This window comes from Nicotiana tabacum, chromosome 24 (assembly GCF_000715075.1).
Source record: "Nicotiana tabacum cultivar K326 chromosome 24, ASM71507v2, whole genome shotgun sequence".
NCBI classification, from domain to species: domain Eukaryota; kingdom Viridiplantae; phylum Streptophyta; class Magnoliopsida; order Solanales; family Solanaceae; genus Nicotiana; species Nicotiana tabacum.
Genome location: NC_134103.1, coordinates 79,922,387 through 79,937,444, shown reverse-complemented (window position 1 = coordinate 79,937,444; position 15,058 = coordinate 79,922,387). Strand labels below are relative to the sequence as shown.

The 15,058-nt window shown below is 35.2% G+C and overlaps 2 protein-coding genes across 2 annotated transcripts; both read right to left on the bottom strand.

Annotated features, from left to right (window-relative positions):
• Positions 1-1,807: 1,807 nt before the first annotated feature.
• LOC107787061 (uncharacterized) lies at positions 1,808-6,163 on the bottom strand. Its single transcript, XM_016608580.2, has 10 exons — positions 6,013-6,163; positions 5,638-5,819; positions 4,917-5,531; positions 4,739-4,816; positions 3,911-4,229; positions 3,618-3,817; positions 2,996-3,072; positions 2,586-2,687; positions 2,241-2,427; positions 1,808-2,156 (listed from the first exon to the last, which is right to left on the bottom strand). Exons 1-10 carry the CDS (start codon positions 6,161-6,163, stop codon positions 2,058-2,060), a joined length of 2,010 nt encoding a protein of 669 aa, XP_016464066.1. The 3' UTR covers positions 1,808-2,057.
• Positions 6,164-10,222: 4,059 nt separating this feature from the next.
• On the bottom strand, positions 10,223-13,635 carry LOC107787064 (putative protein phosphatase 2C 65). The gene is made up of 5 exons (XM_016608583.2): positions 13,072-13,635; positions 12,190-12,498; positions 11,967-12,084; positions 11,330-11,553; positions 10,223-10,737 (listed from the first exon to the last, which is right to left on the bottom strand). Exons 1-5 carry the CDS (start codon positions 13,327-13,329, stop codon positions 10,303-10,305), a joined length of 1,344 nt encoding a protein of 447 aa, XP_016464069.1. The 5' UTR covers positions 13,330-13,635; the 3' UTR covers positions 10,223-10,302.
• Positions 13,636-15,058: the final 1,423 nt, after the last annotated feature.

The window sequence follows — 15,058 nt, the reverse complement described above, 5'->3', positions numbered from 1 at the left end:
TCACTATCGTGAAGAATTCGTAATACCTGCTCAGCCATCTCCTCGTGCTCATCCCGAGCCGTTGCCAAATCTGCCCGAAGCTTCTCACTAAGAAGTGTGTATGAGTCACTCTTCTCAGTGAGGTTCCGAACTTTAGCCTCGTGCTCCTCCCGGATTCGGAGGAAATCCTCGTGATGTAACCCGAAGCCTACAAACAAGGAAAAATATGTTAGAATTATCTACAACTGTAAGTGTAAAAGAAACATCAGAGATACCATCGAAGTTACCCGATTTAGAGCATGTTGGGCCTCGTTGAAAAGGAAAGCGGGTCTTTTCTCTTCTTCTCTTTAACCTGCTTCGGGGTAGGGACCACTTCATCACCAGATGGGGGCCTCATGGTAACGTCCTTCCCAAGTCCTACAAACGAAAAAAGGGGGTAAGCAAGTGAAGAAGATCAGTAAGCAAGTGAAGAAGATCAAACGACAAACAAACTAAGAAAGAGACTTACCATGACTGCGGGTCTCACATCCATCCTTTGATAATTCCACCCAAGCACTCTCGGAGTACGGTCTCTGCAACACCGGACCTTCAACCCATTGTTTATGTTCCGGAATCGGTTCTGACATCCTAGCCACAAATGTAACCTGAAAGAAAAAGTAAATCAATAAAATGAAAGGCAGTCACAAATTAAAACGCTCGAAGGAAAATAAGTACTCACGGTTCATATTCCATTTCTCAGGAAACGGCATGTCATCGGCAGGGATCAGGTATGAGGTTTTGACTCGAACAAATCGGCCCATCCAACCTCGATCACGAGTCTCGTCTATACTCGAGAACGGTGCTTTGGTAGCTCAGCGAGCAAACTTGATTAGCCCTCCTTGATAGAGTCGGGGACTATAAAGGCGCATAAGGTGATTGAGGGTGAAAAGACACCCCTCGATTTTGCTTGAGAAGAATCAGAGGAGAATCACTATTCTCCAAAAAGAAGGGTGGATCTGGTCAAGGGTCACGTCATATCTTTTGTCGAGTTCGAGTCCCAGAGATCGATCAATATCAAGATCGGCCAAGACCGAGCTCGAGACCCAGAGACCGATCAATATCAAGATCGGCCAAGACCGAGCTCGAGACCCAGAGACCTATCAATATCGAGATTGGCCAAGATTGAGCTCGAGACCCAGAGATCGATCAAGATTGAGATCGGCCAAGATCGAGATCGAGCCAAGAAACAAAAAAGCCGTTATAGCAATAATTGGAGGGAGAATCTCGGCGAAAATCACAGCGCAAATCAAGGAGAGACTAATTAATTAATCTATCATGGGATCCCCACTATGTATTTTTAATTATATCCAAAATAGGATCTCCTCACTATATTAAGGGTTGTTATCATTTGTAGAAGGGACGTCAGATTCATTGAGATTTATAGAACATAAAGCAAATACCATCCTTTTCTGGTTTGATATTTAATCATATTGTTCTTCTATCAATTACTCTCCATTTAATTTGGAGAAGATAAAACTTGAAGGCTTGAGCTAACTAATTCATTCGGTTTGCATTCTTTTCTTTTACAGCTAATTTCGATATTCATTTACTTATTTTTCTCAATTTGTACCAATTTATACCACGTATCCTTAGAACTACGTATAAATTCAATTGTTATCCGTTTTTTGGGTACACACTCTTTATGTTTAAGGTTCTGTAATTATAAGCAGATAGAAATGACAAATTATTGGATCATCAAAACCCTCCTAAAACCCAATTCTTTACCCTGATTTTATTATGCTAGACAACAAATTTTAATAGTGCAAAAAACAATTAAGTGTTGTGCACATGTTTTTCCTTAGACAAAAAGCTGCAGAAAACTGTCTTACAGTGATACTTCTTCAAACTATACCATACATTGGCTATGAGTTTTGACCATTTTTCTGTTTTCTATACTGAGAATAGAAGTTAAGGAATGAAACCACTTCTCTAATTACTTTGTAATGTTGTCAAGAATTAACACTATTAGTTGTAGTTAAAACATGAGCAGATAGTGACCTTGTTGAAAAACGGGTGCCCAAGACAAGACAGGGCATAGTTCAGCATTCCTCCAAAGCTACAGCAGAGGAAAAACACCTTTTCCCGACAGCCCTCGAGGTGGTTGTTTGCCAACCTTGACCCTCCTTATAACATTCAATCTGCAATCACAAAAAGGAGGGTCGACTTTTTGTATATAATGGAAACAAAGCATAAGAAAAACAATGAAATAACTAACTATATACCGTGTCTATTATTTCATTATCAGATTTAACCCCTCCAATTACATAAATGGACTCCTTTAGTACAGCAGCAGCTGAATACCCCCTAGAGTAGTTCATTGCTTCTCCAATCGTCCATGTCCCACGACGGGGATCATATATCTCAATGCTTGGCACCATTTGATACCCGTCATGCCCACCAAGTGCATATCTGAAGAGCAATCATGAAGCTAAAAGTGAATAACAAGAAGATCAAATTCATCCCAAATTATAAATGGGACAGGTTGTGGACAATGGCTAGGGACTCTTGAGGACATAATACAGAACCAAAGATATACGATCCAAAGATGTGATAAAAGGACAACATACAACTTTCCCATCAAAGCAACCAACGCATGAGATCCTCTTTTCGTGCTCATATTTTCAATTTTTGTCCAAGAATGTTCTCTGGGGTCAAATCTTTCAGCAGTCCTGAGGTAATAGCTAATAAGAAAGATGCTACAAAAGAACAAAGCAGAAAACTAAAAATAGACTCTACTACTTTCACGTATGCAGTTTAATGAAATAAAAGAGCTGTTACAGATTTCTATAGGAACATCTTGATGCAGTTAGCACCAAAAAGGACCACAGGTTGGAAAACTACAAGCAACTTTCCTTTCTCAAGAAAGATCAAGGAGAATTACAATTCAATGATTGGAGAAAATGAGGCCCGAATGTCAAGCTTCTTTGGTGCATTCATTATATAGAAAGAAAAGAACAGCAATTAAGCAATAACTTACGCCAAATAATTGCTTCCATCAAATCCACCAACAGCATATAATGCACCATTGAGTTCTGCTGCGGCAAGAGCAAATCGCTGCAGATGTACATGCATGGTAGAAATTTATGTCAAGAGGAGATAGATTAGCACTTGTAGCAAGAAAATGGAGATACAAATGGACGCTACTTAAGAAACATAGTCCAACAATAAAAAGAAAAAGAAGCAAATGGAAGCCCCGACTGTAGGCAAGGACAAGAAAGAGACAACATATTGTCTCTAGTTAGCTAGTAGTGAGACGAATTCAGTAGGCCACTGTAGTAAATTATTGCTAAACAACACATCATTTCATTTTGCAATTCTTCCCCTCAACTCTTTAAGGTTTCCTCACTTGTTTATTTCTTCATATTACCTGAATACTACTAAAGGACTGAATAAAGTAGAGACAAAAGAACTTCCATGGAAAAATGAAGATAAGCAACCGCACCAAAGACAGGATATCCAAGGGTAATGCACATAAGCTCTCATTGCAATTTACTTTTACTGTTGCCAAACTGAGCACCAATGTCAGCTTTTTTCACATGCTCCTTGTCCCGTTCAAATTCAAACTATCACTACTGGAGTAAGCAAGGAATAGAATTAACCTTCTGCCACATGGATCGTGTAGAAATCCATCGACCTACTTGAGGATCATACATTTCAACTTGTGAAAAGCTTTCAGTCCCATTTCCACCGCCAATTGCAAAGATCTTGTCTTTTAAAGTAGCTCCGGATAAGCTACCTTTTTTCTCATTCAAACAAGGGTGCACGGTCCACTTGTTATCAGCTGGGTTATATGATTCAACTTCACAACAATAGATTGTCATCAGTATCAGCAACTTAAGAGAAAGGGGGTGGGGAAAGGAGGGTATGTGAAGGAAGGCACTACTAGCATTACCTCCGTCGCACCACAAGCTTCCACATCTGCCACCAAATACATAAAGTTCTCTACTCAGCTTTGCAAGTGCAGAAAATGATCGAACAGAATTCATTGGCTTAAGCGACTTTAAAACATCATTTAAAGGCGAGTATGAGTCGAAGGCCGATAACCACGATACACCATCATATCCTCCAGCTAGGATGATTGACTCATCATTCAGATGTGCTACATCATCTGACTCAACCACATTTTCACCAGCATGTGTACGAGAAGGATTTGAGGACTCCAACATCAAGCATCTAGTTTTTAACAGTTTAATTTCTTCTTGTACATCAGCCTACATTCCATGGGGAGACAAGGGAATAAGAAAGGGTAAAAACACTATGATTATCTGGTTTTCACTTGATCACTTCTACTGCAGATGCAGCATAAATTCAAGTATGTATGGAGCTGAAAAAATCCTTGATTCATGTAGATACAGAACAGACACCATATGCAATATGAAAAAATATCAAGTTCCTTTTCAAGTTTGTTTATCTTGTTTGGATGACTACCTACTAATGATCTCTGACAGTCCTGATCGTGTTGCATAATTCCTTTATATCACCTATGGATTCTTTTGACATAAGAAAATTTTTTGTTGCAGTTTTCATTCCAACACCCTGATCCCCCTCTCCAAGCAGACATAAAACAAAAGGAAAGAGGAAAATGTCTATATTTTTTTACCATTCTTCCAAGATGTCTTAAATATAGAAAATTCTCTAGCCTAGACCACTGAAAAAGTGATTTTAGCGTGGAACAGATTTGTCACCATAAAACTGAGATTGCAAAAAGATAAGGTTTTACCAGCTTCTGCTCCAGACCACCCATCTTTTTATTTTGCTCTTCGTTAAAAGCTTTTAGTTTCTCCATTCCTTGAAGCAGCTACAATAAGAGAGAGAGCTGAGTCAAATAGAACAAATGTTCAACAGAAATGCTGTCATGGATGATGAAAAGAAGCACATATTACGCGAAGATGAAGAACCTGAACTATAAAAGAAGGATAACCAGTCGAGTCACAAGAACTTTCTTCATTCTTCCCTTCTCCAGGAAGCTGTGCTTTCCGAAAAGCTGCTTTGCCAATGCTTACATCATTTACAGTGTTACCTAGCGTTGCGTTGGTTCTTTCCTCTGCATGTCCATTTGTAGGGGCCCCTGAACATTCACGCTCAAGAACTAATTCTTTAAGTTTCTTGTATATAAAATCCTTCTCATCTAGTGCAGCTTGAAAATCAAGCGGTGCCTCGAACTGCAGATCACTACCATTTGAACAAGGAGAAATGTCTCCGGCACCGAACTTCCTGTTCACATCAACGGAACTGGACGACTTACTTTCCAAGTCTTGTGGCTCAAAAGATCCATTATCCGCTATCTTGTCGTTTTCAGGTAGATCTTGGATTATACTTCCCCAGTTTGCTGAGTTATACAGTGTTTTACTTGGAGCAATTGCAAGAGATGCCAGTTTGGAGATCAATTTATTAGATTGAGCATGATCTAGTTCAAACCAGAAATGGTTCTGAGTATAATAGTTATCCAATATTATTGGTTTAAACTGATTTTCTTGCAGTGGTTGACACTGTAGACGGACACGTATCTGAACCTTCAAAAGAAACAGCAAAATTTCAGTAAAAGAATCTTTCCTAGGATATTGCCCGGCAAGCATCAATAAAAGCAGATAAAGCTAAGAAGAAAACATGATATAAAACCTGTGCAGGATATCGTGTTTTTTCATAACCATTTGATGTCCAAGCATATGGATTGATATGCATTTGACCAGAGCTTACTGCCTCGAAGATTCCATGGATCTTCCTATCGTTGTAGTTGAACAAGAACAGTGGCAAACCAGGATGTACATTTTTCACATATAAAAAGTGTTCAACAGGCAAACCTGTCAAAGATTTTAAATGCTTATAATTGAGTAAAGGATGACAAAATGAAACAAGTAAATAAAGTAATAATCAACTCTCACATGATAGTTAAAAGACATTAAAAACTGTGCTCAAACGTATATTATGCCTCTGCACACAATTGTCTTAATTTTTCTTTTTCAAAGGCCAACATATTAGGGCCGAATAACTGACCAAATAGTTGCTTTTCAAGACATTCTTTCATTGTAGTACTTGTGCAGCCGAATACAACACCGCCAAGTTGATCACTCATCAAATTTCGGAAACCTCGAGCATTCTTTGCCTGGTATGAAGGTGCTGAATTACTAGGTACGAACGTATGCATTGTTCTCCGTGCTCCCATCCTGAAAAATCCATTTGGACAAAACTAAATCATCATGACTGTAAAAGAAAAACAGAGCTATTATGATCAAGCTAGACAAGGCACAGGGATTAAACAACCAATAAATAATTACTAACAATATATCTATTCATCTAAAGGAGAAGCAAATGTCTACTTAAGACCTCAAGTGTAGCACTATATGACTCAAGGCACAATGATCTCTTCCTATTTCTGTGAAATGCCAAGAACAGGAAAGGAAAAAATAACAAAAAGAGTATGTTATATAATGATCTGATCATTGATTTACTCATTTTAACACGTCGAAATTGGTCCAACCCGCTCCTTTGACACCTTCAGCCATGAAAACATTCACTAACCTAAGGATTTGTACTAATGTAATAGGATGACAACAATCTATCCTGGTGATAGCAATAAAACAGTCTAAGTCACTCACATTAGGATTTTAACTATAAAAATGTTTTGATCTATACTACTTTTCATTCAGTTTCTAAATACATATTACACGTCAGAAATTCAAGAAATCGTGTCCAAATTCGCATCAAAAGTTAGATGCATTAGGGACAACGGGGTAACGTAGAGATCTTTCCCGTTCCTTCACCCTGCCAGTAGATCCCCCCCCCCCCCTCCCAACACACACACACACAAATCTAAAGAAAAGAAAAGAAAAAGGAAAAAAGATAATCACATTGGATGAAATTAATATCTATAGAATCAAACCTAAAACCAAATGAGAAATAAAGGGAGTTACATCAAATGCTTGATTAAAAATTCGCAAAAAGAAGGGAACTGAGATGATCACATAGCAAAATCGGCAAATAACCCCACGTCACAAAATGTAAAAGGAAATAACTGGTCAAATGAACAAGTTTCATCTTTAAGAATGTACTTTAGCTACCAATTCAATGATTGAAGTTAACGACGACCAAATGTAACTATACAAATCAAAGTGTGGCTTTATAGGAAACGATTTTACGCATACATACAGATGAATGAAGTGGAGCCGGAAGAGGCAAAAGAACCTAGAAGTGGGAAAATTTTGAGAGTTGAGAAATGAGATTGAAAGAATTCCAGCTTCAAAGAGTTTAAGTTCTACGCATTGACATTTAAAAAATATTTACATAATCAGGTCGGTTATTAGGTAATTACAAGTAAATATCTTAATATATATTAATTGGTAATCCAATAAAAATGATAAGTAACCTGCTATCACACATTAACATTCACTAATGGTATCTTTACACGATCAGTGTATATAACTTAAATCCAAAAGCAAAACAAAATGTGAAATTTAACCACATTGAATGAATTAATATCTAACGAACTAAGCCCTAAAATCAAACCACAAATACTTGTACTGATACTAAAATTCATCTGCAAAAGTAAATTCCATAAACATTTGGTAAAATGAAGGAAAGCGAGATGATCACATGCACAGCAAAATCGGCCAATAAAGATTTAAATGGAAATGCAATGAACAATTTTCTTGTTCAACAAGAAAATATTTTAGCTGCCAAATCAGGATCAACGGCAATAAATTACCAGAACCAAATACAACTATATATACAATAGAAGTGAGATTATATAATGCGGAAACGAATTTAGACATACAATGAAGTAAAGTGAGAAACTAAAGGTGAAGGAACCTGGCAATGAGTGAATTTCGAGAGTTTGGATTTCAAATGAGAGAAACTGTAAAAATAAAGAGGCGCGAAATGGCCTTCCCAAGTGTACTTGACATATAGTTGATGAATGAAAGAAGGCAACAACAACCTGACCCAACTGTACTTTTCTTTTTCGTTTTCTTTCGCATGTTATATTTTATTTATTTTTAAACAGTCTTAAAATATTACACGGACTTTTACTCATTTTTTCTATTATATGGAATTACTATAAGAAATCAAATTTAAATGATGTTTGTCTTTTATTAAATTAATTTTTCAGTCATTTATGGAATTGAAAATACAATTTAAAGGCAATTTTACAAGTTTTTAAATATAGGCTTATTTATTGATTTATATTAATTCTTAACCCGGTAATTTTATAAATGATGAGTGTTTTTTTCTATAACCTCTGAAATGTAAGTTCAGATTTAGGTAGGAGCTAGCACCATCACAAATTGACAAATCACAATTTAACAAAACTTTATCTACACTTCGTGCCTACATGGGAGTAATTTCCCTTAATTCATGATTAAACCAAAATAAATTAATATAATTTGGTACAGTGATAGAATGTGGAAGTAGTTTTTCCAAACCAGCATAATGTGAGAGGTAACCATTGTATTTATGTGAAACTTATAAATTACTACCATAATAAAGTACTTTAGGAAATTCAAATACTAGTAATGAGTTAGTCAACTTGTATTGAAAAAAGTCCAATATAATGCGCCTTAACAATGAAAATTAAGAAAGTCTTTTCTTTTTCTTTTTGACGTTTCTTTTTAATTTAATTATTTGCTTCTAGCTTTTGTTGCTGGAAACTACAATAATAATCTCAATTACCAAAAGATTAAATTTGTAAATATTGTTGCTATTGTTGTAAAATATAGGGGAGAGACAGATCCTCCTAAGTGTAGAGTTTTGATTAATTGAATTGGATCTCACAAGGATGGTGAAGGGAAAGCATAAAACAGTACCATGGAATATTTCCAGCTAAGATTGCAGTGAAACAAGTTTTTTGTGTAAGCAAATGCAAAGCTAGGTCTTAGTTATATAGTAACACTTATTTTATTTAAACGTAGTAAATTATTTGACACCCTTTCACCAATAAATCACTTTATAAAACTTTAGACATTACCAAAAGTTCAAATTGAATTTTATAACTCTTCATAGTACATTCAACTTCTTCTTTCAATTACAATTGAGATTTTTTTCTATCCTATTATTTCAAGAAAACTTAGATAAGTGTGTTCCAAATGCCCTATCCAAGTCAAGAAATTATGCTGAAGGTCCTTACAAATCATAATTCAAACGAGATTCGATATTTTTCAACTACAAAATATTCAGTTTTCATTTTGGTTGTAGATATAACTAACCTGTTATTAAAGATATATAGTAGACAAAAATAATAGAACAATACAATACATCCAATAAATAATCTCAGACCAATAAGTTACGTCTAAAATTCGAACAGAATCGAGTTCAACTCGAAAGATATCGAACAATAGTAAATACAAAGTAATGTTTTCTTTATCAAAGTAACTTCTAAACTTATACATAAATGTTTGACTTAGGCTTAGCCACTACAAACGTCATCTATATAATTACTTTATATTTTTGATAGCTTTTTGCCATTCTATCTAAGGAGAGTACAGGAATTTGCTTTGCGTTAAGCTTTCCTATGATTAGGCAAAATTTTGTTGTAGGACACAAATTTTTCTGTTTTACGCGGTTAAAAATTTAAACTCGAATCATTTGAATTTTAGAAAAGATACTGGTAGATTTCTCTACTAAATTCTGCTGTCACCTCCCAAAAAACCTCCAATTATTTGGAGTTAGCCAGTAAATTCTGCTCTTTATATATATGTAAGTTTTTCACATACCACATGCACATATTCGGAGGACGTATTGAGTTTTGTTGAATCGGCTGTGTCTATATATTTGACTCAAACACTGTATTTATCTTTAAAAGATCATTTCATATATACAAATTATAAATTTAGAACCCAATAACTTTAAGTAGCTAGAATCTAGAATCATAAACTTCGAATCATGAATACATTATGAGTATAAATCAGCTACTATATGCATATTATGATTCAGGACATCCTCAAAGTCAAGTTTGGAATGAACCTGGTCTCATTAATTAGACTGAATCGTTTTGCCATTAGTAAAGAAAAATGAAATGACAATGGCAAATCCTATTTTAGCACATGAGATAAGATTAGTTGGAGTGTTAACCGCGCTATATTTAGGTTTCTAATTAGCCTCAATATACTGCTAATAGTTTCAAGTCTCCAAAAGTGTCAGACTTGATTTTATGATATTTTTACCCACCAAATTCTTTTGCCTTAGAACTTTTATATATCCCATGACTACTATACAAATCAAAATACATACAAGTATTTCATTTAAATTTGTAGTATACATGTTTAGTTTAACATATACTGCTGATCAATGGACTCAAAAATTCATTGCAGATTTTCTTCTGCTAAGGTAACGAGCGTGCCTTGACGAACTCTTGTTATTATCATTACCTGATCCATCATTAAGTCCAGTTGCAAATGCTACATTTGGATCTTTTTCTTCCTTGAGTTGATAATTTAGCAGTGTATCAAGACCATCATCTATTTTTGAGTTGGGGGTGTTGTTTTGACTGCTTGCTAGCTCTGTGTAATTTAAGCTCAGCTCAGTCACTTCTGACAATGATTTCGTTAGCAGAGGCCTCTGGCGTTTCAAGAACAAGCATACGACAGCACAATCATCGATCTTGGCACAAGGGTACTTGTATTTCCAGGCTCGAACCGCATGATGCACCACCAATCTTGCTGCAATAGATCGCTTCCTTGCTGTTGCTACTATACGTATCACTTCATCGTTGCTTAAAACATCCCACAACTATACACACACAAAAAAAGATGTGTATTAGCTGCCTTATTTGGTCTAAGAGCTGCTTAATGTCCTACATATATAGTGACTGACCCCTTGCTTTCCACTTGGACTATGTATATCATTGTATATGTGCATTCAGTGGCAGAGCCACCCTTTTCCGGATAATTACACTGCGTATATATGTCAGTTTTATTTTATTTTATATGTATATACTACTATATATTGAATCCTCTTAGCTTCTTCATATGTTTACTTCTTTATATTTTGACTCCCTTTAGTGAAATTCATGATTCGGCCACTATGTGCATACACATACATATTAGACAGCGATCACTCTGGACCTAGTGACTCTAAAGTCATGGATCCGCCTCTAGTCCTATAGCATTTGCCAAAATGTGTTATGGGGAGCTTCCTCATGAGATGTTGAAGTCTAACTCCAAGTTTGGCATATTTGGGAACAATTTAGTATCTACACAAAGACATGTAATAACCTCACAAATTTAGAGACACACAATAGCATTGTTCTTTTCTGCAAGTTGTAGCCAAAAAACTAGGATTAGGTGAATAAGTAAGAAGTATGAATTCTGATATAGCTTACCCCATCTGTTGCCAAGACAATGAATTCATCTTTCTCAGTAAGCTTTCTATAATAAACTTCAGGGACAGAGATGAGGCCAAAGTCTTTTAAGCAAAAATCTCCAAAAGCTCTAGCCATGGCAAGGCCAGGGCAATCTTGATCCGGCATCCACACCCTATATACACTTGGTTCTTCCTCCATTGCCATTACTCTTCCTTCACAACTTCTTATTCTCTCATATTCAGCTGTTGAAATTGACAGCACAATACATTAACAAAATAAAGTCAATCCAGTTAAACAAACTTATGTAAACACTTTCCCAAGCACTGACAGAGTAAAGATTTTTAACACCATCAGATTAAGATGACATGTAACAACAGGTAACTATCTATAGTAACTATAATTTGATACACTAAAATGCAGTGAATAAACTGTTATAACCGACGACTATAATACACTAAAGGGCATCCCGGTGCACTAAGCTAGAAAGGCCGGACCACAAGGGTTTATTGTACGCAGTTTTACCCTGCATTTTGCAAGAGATTGTTTCCACGGCTCGAACCTGTGACCTCCTGATCACATGGCAGCAACTTTACCAGTTACGCCAAGGCTCCCCTTCTATGATTATAATACACTGACAGCGTAAAAATGTATCTACCTGGAAGGTTAGGCTTCAAGTCCACTGTGAGTTGTTGAGAAACAAGCTCATTTTTGTCGTCCCTGGTGCAAATAATAGCGCGAGAATCTCCTAAATTTCCAACTATCAAATGTTCTCCCTGAAAAATTCAACAATTAGAGCCACCTCAAAATAGACAAAAAAACAGAATAAAAAAACCGAACGTCACAACAAATTTAGGTTCTTTCAGGTATGTTTATTTTACCTGTTTAACTAAAGTCACTGCTGTCGTGCCACTGCAATAGCTTTCAATAGAACCATCACCTTCAAGTTCTTGATCCATTTCTTTAAAAGACTTGAGAAATTTATCTTTCCAAGCAGCAAAATATGGGTTGTAAGCTTCATCATCATCCTTTTCGACATCCCATCTAATACTGTTGGTACTGATCTCATTATTATATGATGAAATTTTGGAAGGTAAGAAATCTCTAACATAGCGCGCAACCTTGTGGCCAGAGGGTCCATGTCCGTCAAACACACCACAGAAGAACATACCTTTCTGTCCACCAAAGTTCTGCACAATATTGTTTAATAATAGTATCGGTCCTCTTCGCACATATATCACAGCTAGCATAGGCGAAATTAGTATTTGAAGCTTATCAGATTCTAGTCATCTTAAGTTTACATATATAATAGATTTCGTAAGACAAATACATGGTTTGAACCAAAGCTACTGGTTTCGACTGAATCCCGGTAAATCAAACACTAGCTCCATCCCTAATAGCTACGAGTTATCCATGACCTAAAACATATGTTAAACCCCGACCACAATGAAAGAAGTTTTCATTGTACTAATGGAATTCAATTATCAATAATTCAATATGCATAAACAGTTAATGACCTATGTCTCAACGTAATTTTGATAAGGGGATTCAATTGACCACCCTTGGCCAATATGACTCGGAAACATTAGTATAAAAGAAATGAACATAATATCAATGAAAATATGCACCATATTATTCTTTGAATTGTAGGATATGTCTAACTTTTATCATAAAAATGATTTAGAAGAAGAAGAAAATGGAAAAATAGAGGAGAAATTTTGCATCATTTTAGAAATAATATAGAGGAATCGAAAGAAGAATACCTCCCAAACAGTCATGGCATCTTGATTGATCCCTTTTTTACCTTGTTGACTATACATTGATACAAATTTAGAAAATCCACATAACCTGACATTGGCACCCAAGTCTCCTCTTCCTACTATGCTTTGATAATCATCTTCAATCTCTTTCTGCTCCCCATTATTTTCCTCATAATAATTATGATGATTATTATTATGATTGTGATTATGATGTTTGCCTTCAAAATTTTGGCCCCTTTGACAGGTACAACATGCACCCATCTCTAAATAATCTGCTTTAATTAATTCAGCCCCTTTGAGATTAGATGGAGATCAAAGCCATTATCACATGTAATTAATCAAGATTCTGCAAAAAGTAAAAAACCTGATTTAGTTAGTCAATTATATTATGTTCCTCTTCTAATCTGAAAATTTGGACAGAATTTTGGATATGTATTATATGTCTGATTCCTTAATTAATAGGGAAATCAGAAAAAAGAAGAGGAAGGTGATGAGCAAATCATGAATGCTGTCTCATGAGATAACATTCATGATTTGTAGGGAAAAAAAATGAAACATGTAGTAGTATAGAGAGAATATTATTAGCGTAAAAAAATAGACCTCATTTTAACCCATGCAAAGGTCACAACTCTTTTTGTTACACCAATATGGCCAGTCAATTTGACTCTTACTGGCCATTTCAACCCTTGATTTTCTTTAGTCCTTTTCTTTTTACATAATTAATATAGAGTAAGAAAAAACCAATTTTACATAAGGAAATGGGTGAACATAATCGCTTTTGGCCTAAAGTTTTTGTTATCTTAATTTTTATGATTTGGTGTCCCTAATTAATCTGCGATACATATTTGTAGTACTTCTAGAAACTAGACCTTGATATCATTCCAGTAACTTTTGCCCTTTTATAATTATTACTCTATCAGTAAAATCCATATCGCCAATAACCTTTTTCGAACATCTGAAACGAAACAAGCTGACAACCGAAAAGAATGATAATGCAATAGTTATTCTCGTTATGTTTTTATTTAGTGACAATTTAAGCCAAAAACTTGATTTCCTATATGAGCTATTTTATACAGGAAACAAAGTTTGTAACATAAGTTGCCGCTTAATAAAATCATAATGATAAATAAAACATGAGCAATTTTATTAGTTAATGATAAATAAAATTTCAAAAGGCACAGATTCATGGTGTCTTATTTCATTATCCTATATCGACAATAGACATATTCATTCTTGAATATTTGAGATACGCGAGTTATTGTGTGTGTGAACTAAATGGTGATACATTATTTAGAATGAGAGGACTCCTCCCTTTTAAATTAGAAAATAAATAAATAAATAAATAAATAAATAAATAGGCAATGATGGGAAAAATTCTTCCCTTTTTGGTTAATGTTAGAGTTAAGCACATGAAGCACATTGCCACACCTATTTTGCAACTCTTGAATTGTCTCTTGGACTCTTTAATTTTAATATTATTATGGAATTTTATAGAGGCGGGCTCAGGATTTAAAAATGGCGGGGCCAGCAAAATTTAAGCAAATGCTGGAGTCGGAACCGAATCCAGGCATCACACTAAAAGTTAAGTTGTATTCCCCTAAATCAACAAATGATGTTGCCTATAATTTGAATCATAAGGTGTCAATTGAAATATATACTTGTTATTTAATATATATACACATATATATACATATACTTTTTCTGAAGTTACCGAGAGCTGGTGATCCCTTCTAGGTCCGCCTCTTGATTTTTATATAATTAAGATATATAAAGAACTCTAGTACTTTTTATTTTCACTTTGTATAATGTTAGCTTGATATGTTTAAATGAAAACTATGATCGGTGAGAATTCATATCTAATCCTAGCTTGTTTAAGTTAAGGCGTACATGTTGTGGTTGTTGACATGGCTGTACTTCAAAGGGAGGATGTTCAACAATAAGTTTCAATCAGCAATAGACTTTTGATTTTAAAACAAAAACTTTACAACCA

Coding starts and splice junctions, on each gene's coding strand:
- LOC107787064 (XM_016608583.2), bottom strand. CDS start 13,329: ATGGGTGCATGTTGTACCTGTCAAAGGGGCCAAAATTTTGAAGGCAAA. Junction 11,554..11,966: donor CTTGAAGCCTAACCTTCCAG/GTAGATACATTT, acceptor CAATTTCAACAG/CTGAATATGAGAGAATAAGA. Junction 10,738..11,329: donor TTGTCTTGGCAACAGATGGG/GTAAGCTATATC, acceptor GTGTGTGTATAG/TTGTGGGATGTTTTAAGCAA.
- LOC107787061 (XM_016608580.2), bottom strand. CDS start 6,163: ATGCATACGTTCGTACCTAGTAATTCAGCACCTTCATACCAGGCAAAG. Junction 5,820..6,012: donor TCTTGAAAAGCAACTATTTG/GTCAGTTATTCG, acceptor AATCTTTGACAG/GTTTGCCTGTTGAACACTTT. Junction 2,157..2,240: donor ATAATGAAATAATAGACACG/GTATATAGTTAG, acceptor TTGTGATTGCAG/ATTGAATGTTATAAGGAGGG.